Source organism: Myxine glutinosa, chromosome 11 (assembly GCF_964187855.1).
Source record: "Myxine glutinosa chromosome 11, kmMyxGlut1.1, whole genome shotgun sequence".
Taxonomy (NCBI): domain Eukaryota; kingdom Metazoa; phylum Chordata; class Myxini; order Myxiniformes; family Myxinidae; genus Myxine; species Myxine glutinosa.
Window position 1 is genome coordinate 78,314,081 of NC_136271.1, and position 18,117 is coordinate 78,332,197.

General features: G+C 48.5%; 1 protein-coding gene across 4 annotated transcripts in view; it reads right to left on the minus strand.

Annotated features, from left to right (window-relative positions):
• LOC137436793 (arf-GAP with SH3 domain, ANK repeat and PH domain-containing protein 2) overlaps positions 1 to 18,117 on the minus strand; it is an 83,231-nt gene that overhangs the window by 2,009 nt on the left and 63,105 nt on the right. For 2 of the 4 annotated variants that reach the window (XM_068130898.2, XM_068130896.2), the window contains exons 20-27: positions 17,977 to 18,044; positions 17,665 to 17,772; positions 17,237 to 17,342; positions 13,317 to 13,457; positions 13,095 to 13,164; positions 11,937 to 12,007; positions 9,463 to 9,614; positions 4,638 to 4,757 (exon numbers count right to left, since the gene is read on the minus strand). In XM_068130898.2, coding sequence (XP_067986999.1) covers positions 4,638 to 4,757; positions 9,463 to 9,614; positions 11,937 to 12,007; positions 13,095 to 13,164; positions 13,317 to 13,457; positions 17,237 to 17,342; positions 17,665 to 17,772; positions 17,977 to 18,044 — 836 coding nt within the window. The remainder of the gene's footprint in view (positions 1 to 4,637; positions 4,758 to 9,462; positions 9,615 to 11,936; positions 12,008 to 13,094; positions 13,165 to 13,316; positions 13,458 to 17,236; positions 17,343 to 17,664; positions 17,773 to 17,976; positions 18,045 to 18,117) is intronic. The other 2 variants (XM_078786807.1, XM_068130899.2) reach the window with 1 other exon arrangement.

Genomic DNA, 18,117 nt, shown 5'->3' on the forward strand with positions numbered 1-18,117 from the left:
CTGCGGCGGTAGCATCATTGGTTGAGAGCATGGCGGTGCTGCTGATGCAATGCCATCTGCTGGTTGAGGTTGTAATTTGGCCAGGGTGTTGGCGATAGCTCACCGACTCATCGTGAAGGACAGTGTGGGATTAAACATCCACCAACGAATGCCCTCAGATGTGACGCCCATTTTAATGCTCGTGCGAGGGACGTCACAAGCATTGATAAATAACTGCCTGTGAAACACCGGGATGAGAGTTTATAGCTGGATTGAGAGTCAAACCCAGGTAGACACCTTCGAGCCAACTGTGCATACGTCTTGGCCATCCTCCCAGCCGGTTAATTGAAGCAATGGTACCTGATACCAAACTTTTAATGTGAGGCCCTAAAAAATTGGCATGAAGACAACTTGTAAACTGAAAAATATCAGTGTTATACCTTTAATAATAGAAACAACTGGAGTGATGAAATCCAACCTGGCGGAATGTCGAAGACCTACAAGGATGTATCACCAACAAACGGGTGACACACCAGGAAGCTGTCCAGGGTTCAGTGACAACCCTTAAAAGAGCTTTGGAGCAAAGAGGCTTGCTTTGATGCAGAACAGCTGAAAATTCTCCACGCTAGGTAATTTTGGAAACGTCACAACATTGTCCTCAAAATTAGAAACAAAAAAATGAAGACAGACACTTTCAGTCCTGAGAGGACTTTGTTCCACCTTGAGAAACCCACTATAGGAGCCAAGCTACGTGAAAAAGCAGTGCTTATACATCTGGAAAGTTCCTTAGCACCTAGGACACGAAGGATAGAAGTAAATGTATCTTCATAGTGAGCGAGCATATGTTTTTGAATGACAGATCAATTTCACAGGAACTACAACAACACACTCCTCCATTTCACAGGAACTACAAATTATAGAACATCTGCAGACTTCAAACCAATGGAACATCTATACCCATCAGATCAATAAAACATCTACACCCCTCAAGCCAATAAAACATCTACACCCCTCAAACCAATAAAACATCGATACCCATCAAACCAATAAATCATCTACACCCCTCAAACCAATAAAACATCTATACCCATCAAACCAATAAAACATCTACACCCATCAAACCAATAAAACATCTATACCCCTCAAACCAATAAAACATCTATACCCATCAAACCAATAAAACATCTACACCCATCAAACCAATAAAACAGCTATACCCATCAAACCAATAAAACATCTATACCCATCAAACCAATAAAACATCTATACCCCTCAAACCAATAAAACATCTATACCCCTCAAACCAATAAAACATCTACACCCCTCAAACCAATAAAACATCTACACCCCTCAAACCAATAAAACATCGATACCCATCAAACCAATAAATCATCTACACCCCTCAAACCAATAAAACATCTATACCCATCAAACCAATAAAACATCTACACCCATCAAACCAATAAAACATCTATACCCCTCAAACCAATAAAACATCTATACCCATCAAACCAATAAAACATCTACACCCATCAAACCAATAAAACAGCTATACCCATCAAACCAATAAAACATCTACACCCCTCAAACCAATAAAACATCTACACCCCTCAAACCAATAAAACATCTACACCCATCAAACCAATAAAACAGCTATACCCATCAAACCAATAAAACATCCACACCCCTCAAACCAATGGAACATCTATTCCCATCAAACCAATGAAACATCTATACCCATCAAGCCAATAAAACATCTATACCCATCAAACCAATAAAACATCTATACCCATCAAACCAATGGAACATATGCACCCCTCAAACCAATGGAACATCTGCACCCCTCAAACCAATGGAACATCTATTCCCATCAAACCAATGGAACATATGCACCCCTCAAACCAATGGAACATCTATTCCCATCAAACCAATGAAACATCTATACCCATCAAACCAATAAAACATCTATACCCATCAAACCAATAAAATATCTATACCCATCAAACCAATAAAACATCTATACCCATCAAACCAATAAAACATCTATACCCATCAAACCAATAAAGCATCTATACCCATCAAACCAATAAAGCATCGAAACCCATCAAACCAATGAAACATCTATACCCATCAAACCAATAAAATATCTATACCCATCAAACCAATAAAACATCTATACCCATCAAACCAATAAAGCATCTATACCCATCAAACCAATAAAACATCTATACCCATCAAACCAATAAAACATCTATACCCATCAAACCAATAAAACATCTATACCCCTCAAACCAATAAAACATCTATACCCCTCAAACCAATAAAACATCTATACCCATCAAACCAATAAAACATCTATACCCATCAAACCAATAAAACATCTATACCCCTCAAACCAATAAAGCATCTATACCCATCAAACCAATAAAACATCTATACCCATCAAACCAATAAAACATCTATACCCCTCAAACCAATAAAACATCTATACCCCTCAAACCAATAAAACATCTATACCCATCAAACCAATAAAACATCTATACCCATCAAACCAATAAAACATCTTTACCCATCAAACCAATAAAACATCTATACCCATCAAACCAATAAAACATCTATACCCATCAAACCAATAAAACATCTATACCCATCAAACCAATAAAACATCTTTACCCATCAAACCAATAAAACATCTATACCCATCAAACCAATAAAACATCTTTACCCATCAAACCAATAAAACATCTATACCCATCAAACCAATAAAACATCTATACCCATCAAACCAATAAAACATCTATACCCATCAAACCAATAAAACATCTTTACCCATCAAACCAATAAAACATCTTTACCCATCAAACCAATAAAACATCTATACCCATCAAACCAATAAAACATCTATACCCATCAAACCAATAAAACATCTATACCCATCAAACCAATAAAACATCCATAACCATCAAACCAATAAAGCATCTATACCCATCAAACCAATAAAACATCTATACCCATCAAACCAATAAAACATCCATAACCATCAAACCAATAAAACATCTATACCCATCAAACCAATAAAACATCCATAACCATCAAACCAATAAAACATCTATACCCATCAAACTAATAAAACATCCATAACCATCAAACCAATAAAGCATCTATACCCATCAAACCAATGGACTATCTACACCCCTCAAACCAATGAACCATCTACATCCCTCAAACCTATGGACCATCTACAGCCCTCACACCAACAAAGCACCTACATCCCTCAAACCAACAAAGCATCTACATCCCTCAAACCAATAAAGCATCTACATCCCTCAAACCAATAAAGCATCTATGCCCATCAAACCAATAAAACATCTTTACCCATCAAACCAATAAAACATCTTTACCCATCAAACCAATAAAACATCTATACCCATCAAACCAATAAAACATCTTTACCCATCAAACCAATAAAACATCTATACCCATCAAACCAATAAAACATCTTTACCCATCAAACCAATAAAACATCTATACCCATCAAACCAATAAAACATCTTTACCCATCAAACCAATAAAACATCTATACCCATCAAACCAATAAAACATCTATACCCATCAAACCAATAAAACATCCATAACCATCAAACCAATAAAGCATCTATACCCATCAAACCAATAAAACATCCATAACCATCAAACCAATAAAACATCTATACCCATCAAACCAATAAAACATTATACCCATCAAACCAATAAAACATCCATAACCATCAAACCAATAAAACATCTATACCCATCAAACCAATAAAACATCCATAACCATCAAACCAATAAAGCATCTATACCCATCAAACCAATGGACTATCTACACCCCTCAAACCAATGAACCATCTACATCCCTCAAACCAATGGACCATCTACAGCCCTCAAACCAACAAAGCATCTACATCCCTCAAACCAATAAAGCATCGACATCCCTCAAACCAATAAAGCATCTATACCCATCAAACCAATGGAACATCTCCATCCCTCAAACCAATGGACCATCTACACCCCTCAAACCAATGGACCATATACACCCCTCAAACCAATAAAGCATATACACCCCTCAAACCAATAAAGCATCTACATCCCTCAAACCAATAAAGCATCTATACCCATCAAACCAATGGAACATCTACACCCCTCAAACCAATGGACCATATACACCCCGCAAACCAATAAAGCATCTATACCCATCAAACCAATGGAACATCTACATCCCTCAAACCAATGGACCATCTACACCCCTCAAACCAATGGACCATATACACCCCTCAAACCAATAAAGCATCTACATCCCTCAAACCAATAAAGCATCTATACCCATCAAACCAATGGAACATCTACATCCCTCAAACCAATGGAACATCTACATCCCTCAAACCAATGGACCATCTACATCCCTCAAACCAATGTAACATCCACACCCCTCAAACCAATTGCTCATTCACTGAATAAACAACTTTTCAATAATTAAAGAAAACATTGCTTAAGCTCATTTGAAAACATTGCTATTTGAACATTCGCCATGCCAAAACGTATCTCTGTCAGAGGTTTGCACCATTTCTGTGTCCAATGATGTCACGTTCTCAGGTGCTTCATCATGCATCACAACTTACCCACCAAGAGTCGTCATCTGCTGTCACGACAATGATTTCTCCTCCAGCAAATGTCAGCTCATCGGAGTGTACACCCATGTGTGAATAACATGCTTTGGCCCGCACTCTCTTCTTTGGAGTCTACACACGGAGATAATGCGGCCATAGTCACTCCAACTTGGTTCCGGCACACAAGACGTCCAAAAAAACAAAATCCGCATTCACATTGTTTATGAAGCAAGCTTTGATACACAAATGTGGTGGGTATAACAATACTGTGGCGGACACAAAAGCCCACTGGCGTGGTGACATCATTCCGCGCACCAAGTGGGCGGTGGCCACGCCCGAGGGGTAGGCGTGGCCTCATGATATACACCGGGCACGCAGCCCGGAGCGCGCCAGTGTTACAGTGAGCTCCTGAAATAAAGACGCTTATAAGTTACCGCTTGTCCGCTTCCTCCTTGCTCGCAAGCAGCGCGCGTAACGCCGCGCTTTACTGGTGACCTCCTTGACGTTGGATCTGCCGGAGCGATCCTTCCACACGCGACGCCATTGCCATGGCCAACTTCATCAAACTTCCCGAATTTTGGGAGGCTCAGGCCGAAGTCTGGTTCGTCCAGGCCGAAGCCCAATTTCAGCTTCGGCGCCTCACCGGCGATGACACGTGCTATTGCCACGTCGTCGCCTCCCTCGGGCCCGGCACGGCCGCTCGAGTTGTGTCCGTCCTTCGCCACCCACCGGACGGCCACAAGTACGAGGCACTCAAGCGGCTACTCCTAGCCACGTTCGGCCTCACGGACGACGCACGGGCCGACCGCCTCCTGGATCTCCCCGAGCTCGGTGACACGCGCCCGTCGGTCCGAATGGACCATATGCTGTCACTGTTGGGCGACGAAGCCCCCGGTTCTCTATTCCGGGCGCTTTTCCGTCGCCAACTTCCAGCGCAGGTTCGCCTCGCGTTGGCCGGGACCGGGCTAACGGAACCCCGAGCATTGGCAGCCGAGGCGGACAAGTACTTCGCCACTTCGGACACGTGGGCGAGAGTCGGCGTGGCCGTCACGGCCCTCGTGGCTAATGCTGCTGATGCTGCTGCTGATGCTGCTGCTGATGCTGCTGATCCACAGCATCAGCTTATACAGCATACGCAGCATGCTGATACGCACCTCGTGACCGCCGCCATGCCCCGCCCACCGCCGCGGCGAAAACCGCCACCGCGGGGAAACCCGCCAACTCCACCGGCCTGGCGGAGCCAGCCGCGCTCCTCCAGCTCCACCACCTGGTGCTGGTTCCACGCCAAGTTCGGCCACGAAGCTCGGCAGTGTCATCCGCCATGCTCCTTCAACAGGTCAGGAAACGCCTGGGCCGGCGCTCAATAGTGGCGATGAGCGCCGGCCGTTCGAGCAGCCTGCTGTTCATAACGGACACCTTCTCCGGGCGCCGTTACCTGTGCGACACGGGAGCGCAGGTGAGTGTCGTTCCCGCCGGCACGTCAGACAAGCACGCCGCGGGTGGGGGCCCCGCGCTGCTTGCCGCGAACGGGACGCCCATCCCTACGTACGGAAAATGCTGCCTCTCTCTGCGGTTCGGAGGGCAGGTTTTCCGATGGACGTTCGTCACCGCCGACGTGCCCATGGCACTGCTTGGCACGGACTTCCTGTGCGCTAATGGGCTCCTGGTCGACGTCAAGCGCAGACATCTTGTCCAGGCCGAGACGTTCAGCTCGCTCGCTTGTGCGTTGCCCAGCTCAACGAGCGGCTTGCCAAGCGGCTTGCCGAACGGTTCGGTTCCGGCCACGTTGGTCTGTACGCTTCCGGCAGCGGACGCATTCACCCGCCTCCTCGCCGGCTTCCCGGCCCTCACGCGGCCCACCTTCTCGGTGGGGGCCGTCAAGCACGGGGTGGCCCATCACATCCCCACCGTCGGGCCACCGGTCTACGCCCGGGCACGCCGCCTCGAGCCGACGAAGCTGGCGGTGGCAAAAGCGGTGTTCGCTACCCTGGAGCGACTCGGCATCGTTTGGCGCTCAGAGAGCGCTTGGGCGTCGCCGCTGCACATCGTGCCGAAGCCCGGCGGGGGATGGCGACCGTGCGGGGACTATCGCCGTCTCAATGACGCCACGACTCCCGACCGCTACCCCGTCCCCCACATTCAGGACTTTTCCGCCCGTTTGGCGGGCATGTCCTTCTTCTCGAAGGTGGACCTCATACGCGGCTACCATCAGGTCCCCATCAGGCCGGAGGACGTCCCGAAGATGGCGGTCATCACGCCATTCGGACTCTTCGAGTTCCTGCGCATGCCCTTCGGTCTGAAGAATGCGGCTCAGGCGTTCCAGCGACTGATGGACAGCGTCCTGCGTGACTTGGATTTTGTCTACGTCTACCTGGACGATATCCTCGTCGCCAGCGCGTCCCGCGAAGAGCACCTACGCCACCTCTGCACGCTCTTCGAACGCCTAGGCCAGCATGGCCTGATTGTGAACCCCGCAAAGTGCCGGTTCGGCGCCACCATAATCGATTTTCTGGGGCACCGTGTCACCAGGCACGGAGCCGTCCCCCTGCCGGCCAAGGTGGAGGCGGTGAAGGGGTTTCCGCGCCCCCGCACGATCAGAGGGCTGCAGGAGTTCCTGGGCATGGTGAACTTTTACCATCGGTTCCTGCCCCGTATCGCCCAGCTCCTGCGCCCCCTGCACGAAGCTCTCCGAGGTAAGCCGGGCAAAGGCGACGTTACCTGGACCGAGCAGATTGACACGGCGTTCACGGGCGCGAAGCTCGCCTTGGCTAACGCCACCATGCTCGCGCACCCGGCGCCCGATGCACCGATCGCCCTCACCACCGATGCCTCGGACTACGCGGTGGGCGCGGTGCACGAGCAATGGGTGCGTGGAGCTTGGCAACCACTGGCGTTCTTTAGCCGGCAGCTTCGCCCGCCCGAACGCCGTTACAGTACCTTCGACCGCGAGTTGCTCGGGCTTCACTTGGCGGTCAGGCACTTCCGCCATCTGCTCGAGGGCCGTGCGTTCACTGCCTTCGTCGACCACAAGCCGCTGATCTTCGCGATGGGCAAGGTCACCGAGCCGTGGTCGGCCCGGCAGCAGCGTCACCTCTCGGCCGTGTCCGAGTACACGACGGACATCCAGCACGTCGCGGGGAAGGACAACCCGGTGGCGGAATGCCTTTCCCGGGCCGTCGCCCACGCAGTCCACCTCGGCATCGACTATGCCCGGATGGCAGCGGACCAGGCCGCTGACCCCGACGTCCAGGCCTTGTGTACCGCCGTCACGGGCCTCCGTGTCACCGAGGTGGCGTTCGACGGCGCGGGCGCGGCCCTCTTGTGCGACGTCTCCCTCGGGCGTCCTCGCCCCATCGTGCCCGCGGGCTGGCAGCGCCAGGTGTTTGACGCCATCCACGGCCTGTCCCACCCGGGCGCGAGGGCCTCCCAAAGGCTGATCGCCAACAAGTTCGTCTGGCATGGCCTCCGGAAGGCCGTCCGCGGCTGGGCCAGGACGTGCCTCGCGTGCCAGCGCGCCAAGGTGCACCGGCACACCCAGGCCCCGTTGGCCCCGTTCATGTTGCCGGAACGCCGGTTTGACCACGTCTACGTGGACCTGGTGGGACCTCTGCCCCCCTCGCGGGGTTTCACCTACGTCCTCACCATGGTGGACCGCACCACCCGGTGGCCGGAGGCCGTGCCCTTGGCGTCGACAACGGCGGCCGATGTCACGCAGGCTTTCATCGCCACCTGGGTTGCCCGGTTCGGCGCCCCCTCAGACATCTCGTCCGACCGCGGCCCCCAGTTCACCTCGGAGCTCTGAGGGGCGGTCGCGCAGGGGCTCGGGGTCCGGCTGCACCGAACCACGGCCTACCACCCCCAGGCTAACGGCCTGTGTGAGCGATTTCACCGCTCATTGAAGGCCGCGCTCCGGGCCACCCTCCGCGACGGCAGCTGGGTCGACAGGCTCCCCTGGGTCCTGCTGAGCCTCCGGACGGCGCCCAAGGAGGAGCTGCGCGCATCCGCGGCAGAGTTGGTCTTCGGGCAACCGCTGCGGGTGCCGGGCGAGTTCCTCCCCGACTCCACGGCACCATGGTCCGCGGCACAGCAGCGCTCCGCTCTGCAAGAGACCACCCAGAGGTTCGCCCCGGTGCCAACGGCATGCCACGGGCACCCACCGACGCACGTCGCCCCGGAGCTTCGCACGGCGGAGTACGTCTTCGTCCGCCACGATGCCCACCGGACACCACTGCGGCCCCCGTACGACGGGCCTTTCCGCGTGCTGGAGACCGGGGCGAAGCACTTCACCCTGGACATCGGCGGTACTCCTGACCGCGTTTCGGTAGACCGCCTCAAGCCGGCCCACCTCGACGTGGACCATCCACCGCCAGTGGCCCGACCCCCAAGTCGGGGCCGCCCCCCTGCGGGCGGACCCCCGGCACCGCCCAGCCCCGCCGCCACGCCGCCCCCCGGTCCTGCACCCATCCCAGGGGCAGCCAGGGGCATCCCACCTGGCATCCCTGCACCCCGGACGCCGCCGATCGCCAGGGGGCGCTTCGGCCGGGTCATTCGTCTGCCCCGCAAACTGGCCCTCCAGGTGCGCGGGAATTCTGGGGGGGCGCGTGTGGCGGACACAAAAGCCCACTGGCGTGGTGACATCATTCCGCACACCAAGTGGGTGGTGGCCACGCCCGAGGGGTAGGCGTGGCCTCATGATATACACCGGGTGCGCAGCCCGGAGCGCGCCAGTGTTACAGTGAGCTCCTGAAATAAAGACGCTTATAAGTTACCGCTTGTCCGCTTCCTCCTTGCTCGCAAGCAGCGCGCGTAACGCCGCGCTTTAATACCAAGTACTCACAGGTAAAAAACGCCGAGGAGCAGGTGAGGGCAACAGCTGCTTGTTGCATTGCTGCGTTACTCTCGCTTTTCCATTTGGTTTAGGGGGTAGTGGTGGTTGCTGCTGCTTCAAGGAACTTTGAGAAGTGTCCACTGTCTTGAGCGTAACTGGGCCTGATTAGACAAAATTGCCAGAGTACAAGTGGGGCTACAAACCAACTACTCCCTCAAGCTATGGACCATCTATATACCCTCACACAACATCTGCTTTTCTCACATTTTTCATGCACCAAGGAAACAACTTTTCAATAATTAAATAAAACATTGGTTAATCCCATTTAAGTATGTTGTCATAGGAACATAAGCCATGTCAAAACCAGTGCCAAACATTGTCAAATTCCCATCCAATCGTGTTAAAATATCATTCAGTACTTGTGTCTGGACCATCCGGGTACCAAAACAAAACTAGAACGGCAGTCATTAGAGAGCACCCCTACCTGGTTGGCCATAATCACTCAATGGTGAAGAATCACTTAAAACATTTTACTAGCTGGATCTGGATCTTCACAAAAATTGAATCCATTCTTCCTTGTCACACATGCAACCTGTCCATCAAGTTTCGGCCGAATCCATCCATAACTTTTTGAGATATCTTGCTGTGTCGACGTCCTCTCTGGTCTTGTCAACGTGTGGCCCTGAATGGATTTCTCTCATCTCCCCTTCCTGTTCAGGCTGGAGTTCCCCAAGGCGGTGTTCTGGGCCCTGTGCTATTTCTGGTCTTCATCAATGATCTCTCGGACTCTGGAAAATCCTCTCTATCTCTTTGCTGATGACTCCACTCTCTGCCGCTCCATTCCTCATCCCTCAGATCGGCAGCCTGCAGCCTCCTCACTCTCTGCAGACCTGGACAAAATCACAGACTGGTCAAACAAGTGGAACATGTCTTTCAATCCTGACAAATCTCTCTCTCACGATGTCTCTCCGAAAAGACCGACTGGACAACCCTCCCATCTACTTTCTGAACAATCCCCTTGAAGAAGTTCTGTCACTCAATCTTTTGGGTCTCACTATCTGCCAGGATCTTTCTTGGGAAAACCACATTTCCAAGCTGGCATCCTCCATCGTGCGAAGTCCTTCCTTGGCACACCTGAGCTCCTCACCACATACAAGGCTTTCATCCGCAGGTCAATGGAATACTGCTCTCCACTCTGGGCTGGTGCTCCTGCCTCGCACCTAGCTCGTCTTCACGCTGTTGAAACCAAAGCTTTCAGAATCATTGTAATCTCCCGCGATGAAGCTAACTCCAAGGGCCTTTCACTCACTCCCCACAAGCAGGTTGGTGGTCTTTCTGTCTTTTACAGACTCCTATCCGGCCTTGATCCCCCAGCTCTGTCTGTGCTCTGTCCCCCAAATATTCCTACAGGTCGCACAAGATCTGCCAGCAACCCTCTTATGGTTAAACTGCGAAAATCAAGACTCTGCTCACCTTCACTCCTGCATTCCTCTTTTCTCCCGCCTCTGGAACAAACTCCCTCACTCTCTTCAACCCCACTCCTCCCTCCAGGTCTTTAAAACAGCTGTTCACAACCATTTCTTATCTTTCTCCATCCAAAACCTTGATATTTTCTACCCCTGTTAATTCACCCCCCCCCCCCACCCCCCACCCCACTCATTCTTCCCATGCCTCCTCCCCCCAAGCCCTCTCCATCCCACAGATCTCCCGATGGCCCTGTTCTCTACTGTTGGACTTGTGTGTTTCCCTCTCTCTCCCCATCTTGTCCTCGATGTTGTATACAAAAAAAAAATGTATCGGTTTTATCCTTATCACTCAATGGTGAAGAATCACTTAAAAAATTAAATAATTCTCATATCCGAATCAATACTTAAATCTTCACCAAAATCAAATCGAATCGTCCTTGTCACATACATAACAGGTCCACCAAGTTTCGTCCAAATCTGGCCACAACATTTTGAGATATCCTGCTATGTATCGTTTTTGGCCCCATCTCCCAATGGTGAAGAATCACTTAAAAATTCTAGTAGCCGGATCCGAATCCGGATCTTCACCAAAATGTAATCATTTCGTCCTTGTCACATGTGCTACATCTCTACCAAATTTCGTCCCAATTCGTCCACAACTTTTTGAGATATTTTGTTCATAAATGGACAGACAGACAGAGGGGGGAAACAACCTCCATTCACCTTTGGTGGCGAAGGTAACAACTCAAAAGGTGAGTGCATTCCACCAAACTACTATACTCTGTCAGTTTATACTTTCCTGACTTAAGCATTTCACAAACCAGATCACCAGTACACTTCCCCCTTACATTACACTCCCAGTGCAGTAGGTGCAGTACAATTCATCAATACAGTATACTACCTTTGAACACTCTACCTTTACGTGTGCACACCACGATGGATGTTCGACATTACCTGTGTGGTGCTACGTTGGATTCTGGAGTTCATTATTGCTAAAACAGACGTGTAATTATTTACCTGGTTTATTTGCAGGATAAACACGAACCCCTTGAATATGCGGCTTCCTGGACAATGGAGGGGCCTCTTGGCTGCAGGCAACATCACACTGGTTCAGTGGAGTACAGTACATACCAAAGCGAACTTATACGGAGGTCAGAAAGTGAATGTGATGAAATGACTGCAACTCGTTCCTCAATAACGTATCAAACCATGCACCTTCGAGACAACATGAGAAATGCACCTTTCCTGAAAGTCCTTGTCGTGTCCATCTTGCTTATCCCGTGTACAGGCAGTCCCCGGGTTACGAACGCCCGACTTACGAACGCCCGTACTTACGAACCGACCTCCATAAAGCCTATTACTTAAAATAAAAAAATTAATTAATTTTTTTTTCTTTTTTTTTTTTGTATACAGAATCGAGGCTCGTGAAAGAGCTAACATTTATCACACAGAGAAAAAATCAAAGACAAACAAAGTAGATAATAAGGGGAGTGGTAGACAAGAGAAATATGAGAAAAGCTCTGTTCAAGCCACCCTTGATGTTTACTTTAAGAAAATTGACCAGCACCAGGTCCATCCTCTCCAGCACCAGGTCCATCCTCTCCAGCACCAGGTCCATCCTCTCCAGCACCAGGTCCATCCTCTCCAGCACCAGGTCCATCCTCTCCAGCACCAGGTCCATCCTCTCCAGCACCAGGCCCATTATCACAGAGAGATATATCAAGGTATGATCGTTTCAAGGTTTGCAAGACATCAATTGGAACGAGAGTAAGTGTTAACCTTTAATCATTATCTTTTCTTTTCTATCTAAACAGTTTAAGAAATGTTTCTTTCATGTTTTTTATACCTATAGATGTTTTCGGTAAAATATATACTATATACTAAGACAAACATTTGACTAATTGACGCTAGATGTGAACCGTACGTAACTGTTCCGACTTACATACAAATTCGACTTACAGACAGACTTAAAAACGGAACTCGTTCGTAACCCGGGGACTGCCTGTACCCTGCCCCAGCCCTCTCTCTTCCACAGATGTCCCTATGTCCCTACTGTTGTTGTACTTCCCTCGCTCTCCTCCTCTTGTCTCCCACTCCCTTTATTATATGTTCTGTGTGTTAGCTCTCGTACGAGCCTATACTAAGTAGACAAAAAAAAAATTGAAATGCTCTTACATTATTTGTAGCTTGTTCTCCAGAAAGGGCATCTTTGAACCTGCACTTGAGGAGTCCAGGTTTGAAGATGCTGCGTATTACATGCAGGTTGTACAAGAAATTCTTTTTTTTTTAAACATACACACGAATATTCCAAAAACATTCACTCAGTTGAATTTGAACAAGCAAAATTAATTGATTTTACAATTAAAACAATGCAAGTCTGTTCCCATGGCAACATACCATCAGAATCCTGGGAGTTCTTCAGATGATTAATAAGTGTGTTTTGTGGCTCAGACATCGTTCGCTTGTGTGATGACCTGTTGGGGGATGGATGTGGTTTCTTATTGGTCTCCGTTTCACCTGGTGATGAGCAAGCCACCTCTGCAAGACATGTGACGTAGACATATATAGGTTATATATCCAAACATAGACTTGCGTTGCTGGTACAGAATAAGGATGAAGGAGACTCAGCCAAATAATTTGAGATCCTGTCCAGAGATCATGGTGAGTTTTGGTCCTGAACCGTAAGTGAAGGTCCAGGATGCTGGTGAGTCTAGTTCTTGCCTGGTCAGTAAAAGTTGGCTTTAGCCAGAATGCCAATCATGTTTGGTGATTGAAAGTGTATGCACAGTGGGTAAACGTACAATGAGGGTGGCTCAAGGATAACCCACACTTTATCTTCGAGATAATCATGAACGTTTTAGAGATGGCTGAAAAACTTTGTGAAATGGTCATGACGACATCCGGCAACTCCTGCGCGAAGTGCTGTCACAGCTGCACAAAGGCATTCTGGATATTCCCAGATGGTGGTCAATAACGAGTCATGCTGTGAATTAGCATTGAATGCTATAGTTTGTGGGGAATTAAAATGTCATACAGGGTGAAATTTACAGGAGATCAGGAGTTCAGTTAAAGGAGAAGTCTCTCTCATGCCGAAGTGTATTTAAGTAGCATCAGAGGTCTACAAAAAAAAGATGTAAATTGTTAGTGTATGATCAACATGAGTGGGAGCAACCAAGTGTTGTGAGTTCTGCAACCGATACCTGTGTTGGCCAAGTGATTTTAGGTAATAGACAGATCAGTGGGGTTGGAGGGAGGGGGAAATCAACATTATTTTTCATCTGAAAGACAGTAGGGCAAGCATTATGTTGGTTCCAAAATAACTCTTTATTTAACTTTCTCCTGACATCTATATATATATAAAGCAGTAAAGTATGTTTGTTTGTCCTCTTATAACTCGAGAACTACTCATCGCAGAGAAAAACCAAAGGCATATTCGGAATCAGTACGTCTCAGAGCAACTACAGCACACCTTAAATTTTAAAAAAACTTCGGGTTTTAAAATTAGCGTATTAGCACAGAAACGCTAGCAGAAGAGGGAGGGAATCGAAGGGAGGGAGCGCAGCGCTCCCTCTTGTGCTTCGCAGCGCCAGCGCTTCTGTTAGCATAATTAGCGTATTTCGGAACGTTAATTTTTCAACTTCATTATTCGGAATCAGTACGTCCCAGAGAAACTTCGTAATGTTAATTTTTCAACTTCATCCGATTGACATGGGACCAACGGCATGTGACAGAGAGTGAAACATACATGCTACATTTATTTGACGACAATGAGTTCCGACTTCCGGGTTCGTGCCGCCAACCCTGTTAGGCGCCTCTTGCGGCACACAGGGAATTACCAGTGAACTGGTACTCAATTTGCCGACCTCGGTAGGATGACAGGCTGAGTCAACCCCCCTGGTGTTAAGGGGGATGAGGAGGGGAGGGGGAAGAGGGGAGGGGAGGGGAATGGGGGGGAGGGGGGAGAGGGGGGAGGGGGGGAGGGGGGAGGGGGGGGAGGGGGAAGGGGGGGAGGGGGAGGTGAAGGGGGGGAGGGGAGGTGGAGGTGGAGGGGGGAGGGGCCCTTCTTCCCCCGGGCACCCCCACACCCTCCCCTCCCCCTTCCCCTCCCCCCTCCCCTCCCCACTCCCCCCCTTCCCCCTCCCCCTCCCCCCTGTTCCCCTCCCCTCCTCTTCCCCCTCCCCTCCTCTTCCCCCTCCCCTCTCTCCCCCTCCCCCTCCTCTTCCCCTCCCCTCCTCCTCCCCCTCCCCTCCTCCTCCCTCCCCCCCCTTCCCCCCTCCCCCCCTTCCCCCTCCCCCCCCCCCCCCTTTCCCCCTCCCCCCTCCCCCCCCGTTCCCCTCCCCTCCTCTTCCCCCTCCCCTCCTCCTCCCCCGCCCGGCAATGCCGGGTACTTCTGCTAGTGTATATTATAACAGAGCTGTTTGTTCTGTCTGTCTGTTGCCATTTTTCTCAGAGATGGCTGAATGGATCTTCGTCAAACTTTCAAAGGCTCATCAGTGAGTGTCGTGGAGTGTTTTAGGCAAAACAAATTAAATTTTTGAAAAAAAATGTTCGATTTTATTTTTGGATTTTTTCTTCTTGAATTTTTTTTCAAGGTCTTGTGTTCAAGCCCTTGTCAGTCGTTGAATTAACACCACGTAGGGTTGACTCAGCCTGTCACCCTCCTGAGATCGGCAAAATGAGTACCACCTTGCTGGGAAGAATGAGCCATTCGAGTATCCTGCGTCGGAGTGGTGACCCATCCAGGATTGTTGCCCAACAGCCCAGAAACTGCTTCAGCAGCCCTATGCATTATCATGATGCAAAAAGGAGGAGTGTGTGTGTGTGTGTGTGTGTGTGTGTGTGTGTGTGTGTGTAATATTATAATACGAAATATAAATTTTCCTTAGGGGGTGTAGGGAGGTGCTTTAGTCACCCACAAAAAAAAAAGAAAAAAAAATTAAATTGATTTATTCAAAATTCCAGCAGGATTATAATATTACTGGGCAATGCCAGGTACTCCTGCTAGTACATTATAAACTTCATATGTTTCAACCATTAACTTCTACACTCTTAGTGCTAAAGTTGGAAAACAAATGCTGCAGGCAAAACAGCAGGAGGGGGGATAGGGGGGGGGGGGGGGGGGTAGGTCCACTCCTTGAATCTGCTTTCTAGGAAAATGTCTCTGTTGGCTTCCAGTGCCACAACCTCCCTTCCTCTTCACAGAATGCACTGAAAACAACCAAAGGCTGTGTAGTCTCTATGTAATATTAGATGATTTAATTTAGATGCTGTAACATATTTGAAGGCTTGAACGATAACTTACAGGTATGCTTGGGCTGGCTAGCCTGGGTTCAAATCTCAACCGAGCTGTAAAAAGTCACCCTGATGGATCACGTGTAGAGTGATGCATCGATGGTGGGAAAACACATTAAGCCAGAGGACCCTTCTTCCAGCACTGGTTGCTGTTGGACATTAAAAATCCAAATTAAAAAATTATAGTCGCCGGATCCGAATCCGGATCTTCACCAAAATCTAATCATTTTGTCCTCGTCACATACGCTACACCTCTGCCAAAATTCGTCCAAATCCGTCCACAAATTTTTGAGATATCTTGTTCACAAACGGTCAGACAGACCATGGGTGAAAATATAACCTTCATCCACCTTTGGTGGCATAGGTAAATATCCTGGCCCGGCCAAATTAGCATCCTGGCCAAATTGCTGTTCTGACTGACTTCTAGGGAAAGCAATGGCAAACCATCCAGCATAACACTTGCCATGAGAATGCTTCAGCAGCACCAATGTGATAATCCATTGTGAAAAATAAGTACAGCATGTGCGTTTCGGGGCTGGCTGGCGGGACATCTCTTCTATTAGCAACGAGGTCACCATCCATGTTGCCATTGTTAAAACATTCTCATAGCAGGGTGTGTCTTACGACCACCCAACAACGATGAAGTCCCTCCATCTGCCACAATAAGCCTGACACAACACTAAAATTGAGTGTCCGAGATGGTGCCTTGATGGACCCAGAATATACTCTGATATCACTCTTAATGATACATCATTTCCTGCAATTCCCTTGGGAAAGATTTCCAACCGGGCCAAAACCCCACTCATTTCCCTAAAGGTAATTCCATCGGATACTTGCATGTGGGAATCTTCTAAAATGCAATTTGCAAATTTTCTTTCACTTATTATTGCATTTATTTGCACCAAATATGGCCACAAACTGCGAGCTCTTCGTAAACAGCCTATTTGACTTAAATTTGTATATTTTGAAACTCTGACAGCTACTTCACAATAAAAAAGTGAAAGTGAAACCTTTGAAAGAATTACCTGGCGATGCAAAGTAGCTGAGAGTGGCACGCCGGCTTTCCTTCCCTGTCTTCTCCGATGGATGGACAGCCACACTCTTTGGCCGATGGACGCTTCTTTGTAGGATCTGATGGGAACGAAGGAGCAAACAAATTCGAGTGAACAAATAATGGAACTCTGGATGATTTGGGATCCTAGTAGGTTATTCAGTAAAGCACAAAACTGTAGCTTTGAGGTTCTATCTTATGCTACATTCCTCTTTACATCATCGATTTGTACCAAAGTTATCTTAAACTCACTCTCTCACTATTGTCCCAAAAAACCTTCATCGTTAACAAAATGAGAGAATTTGTCATTTTCTGTGCATTTTTTTGTATTTGTGTGGTGTATTTAAGGGGGGAGAGTTGAGGATTTGTTTTTAGCAGTCAATAATTAATTAAATCTCATACATTCTCATCCAGATCATCCTCGCTCTCAGCAAGTTCCTCCGAATTGAGATGCCAGTCGTATTCCACCTGCAGACCAGAGCTCATCTTTCCCTCCTCCGCTTTCACCAGCTGATGGACGCACACAAACAGACACTTTGGTTATGATTGTTACACAAATGAATTCAGTGTATTAAATTCCAGAATCATGAGCAATGATGCACCATGGAGTCCACTAGTAGTAAATGAGAAAATAAAGTTTGATGGTGGTGGCACCATCACAAAGAGCAGGTAAACCATTCTTTATCACTTGTGCTGCTTTTGAAGTTGACTTACCAAATCCTCACACAGGACAAGGTTCAGCTTTCGAGCAATATCAACAGCTTTCTCTCCAGCAGCGTTTTCTTAAAAAAACAACAAAGCCCACTCCATTACACCCAAAACAAAAGGCTGACCCTTAGAGGAAATGCCGACAAA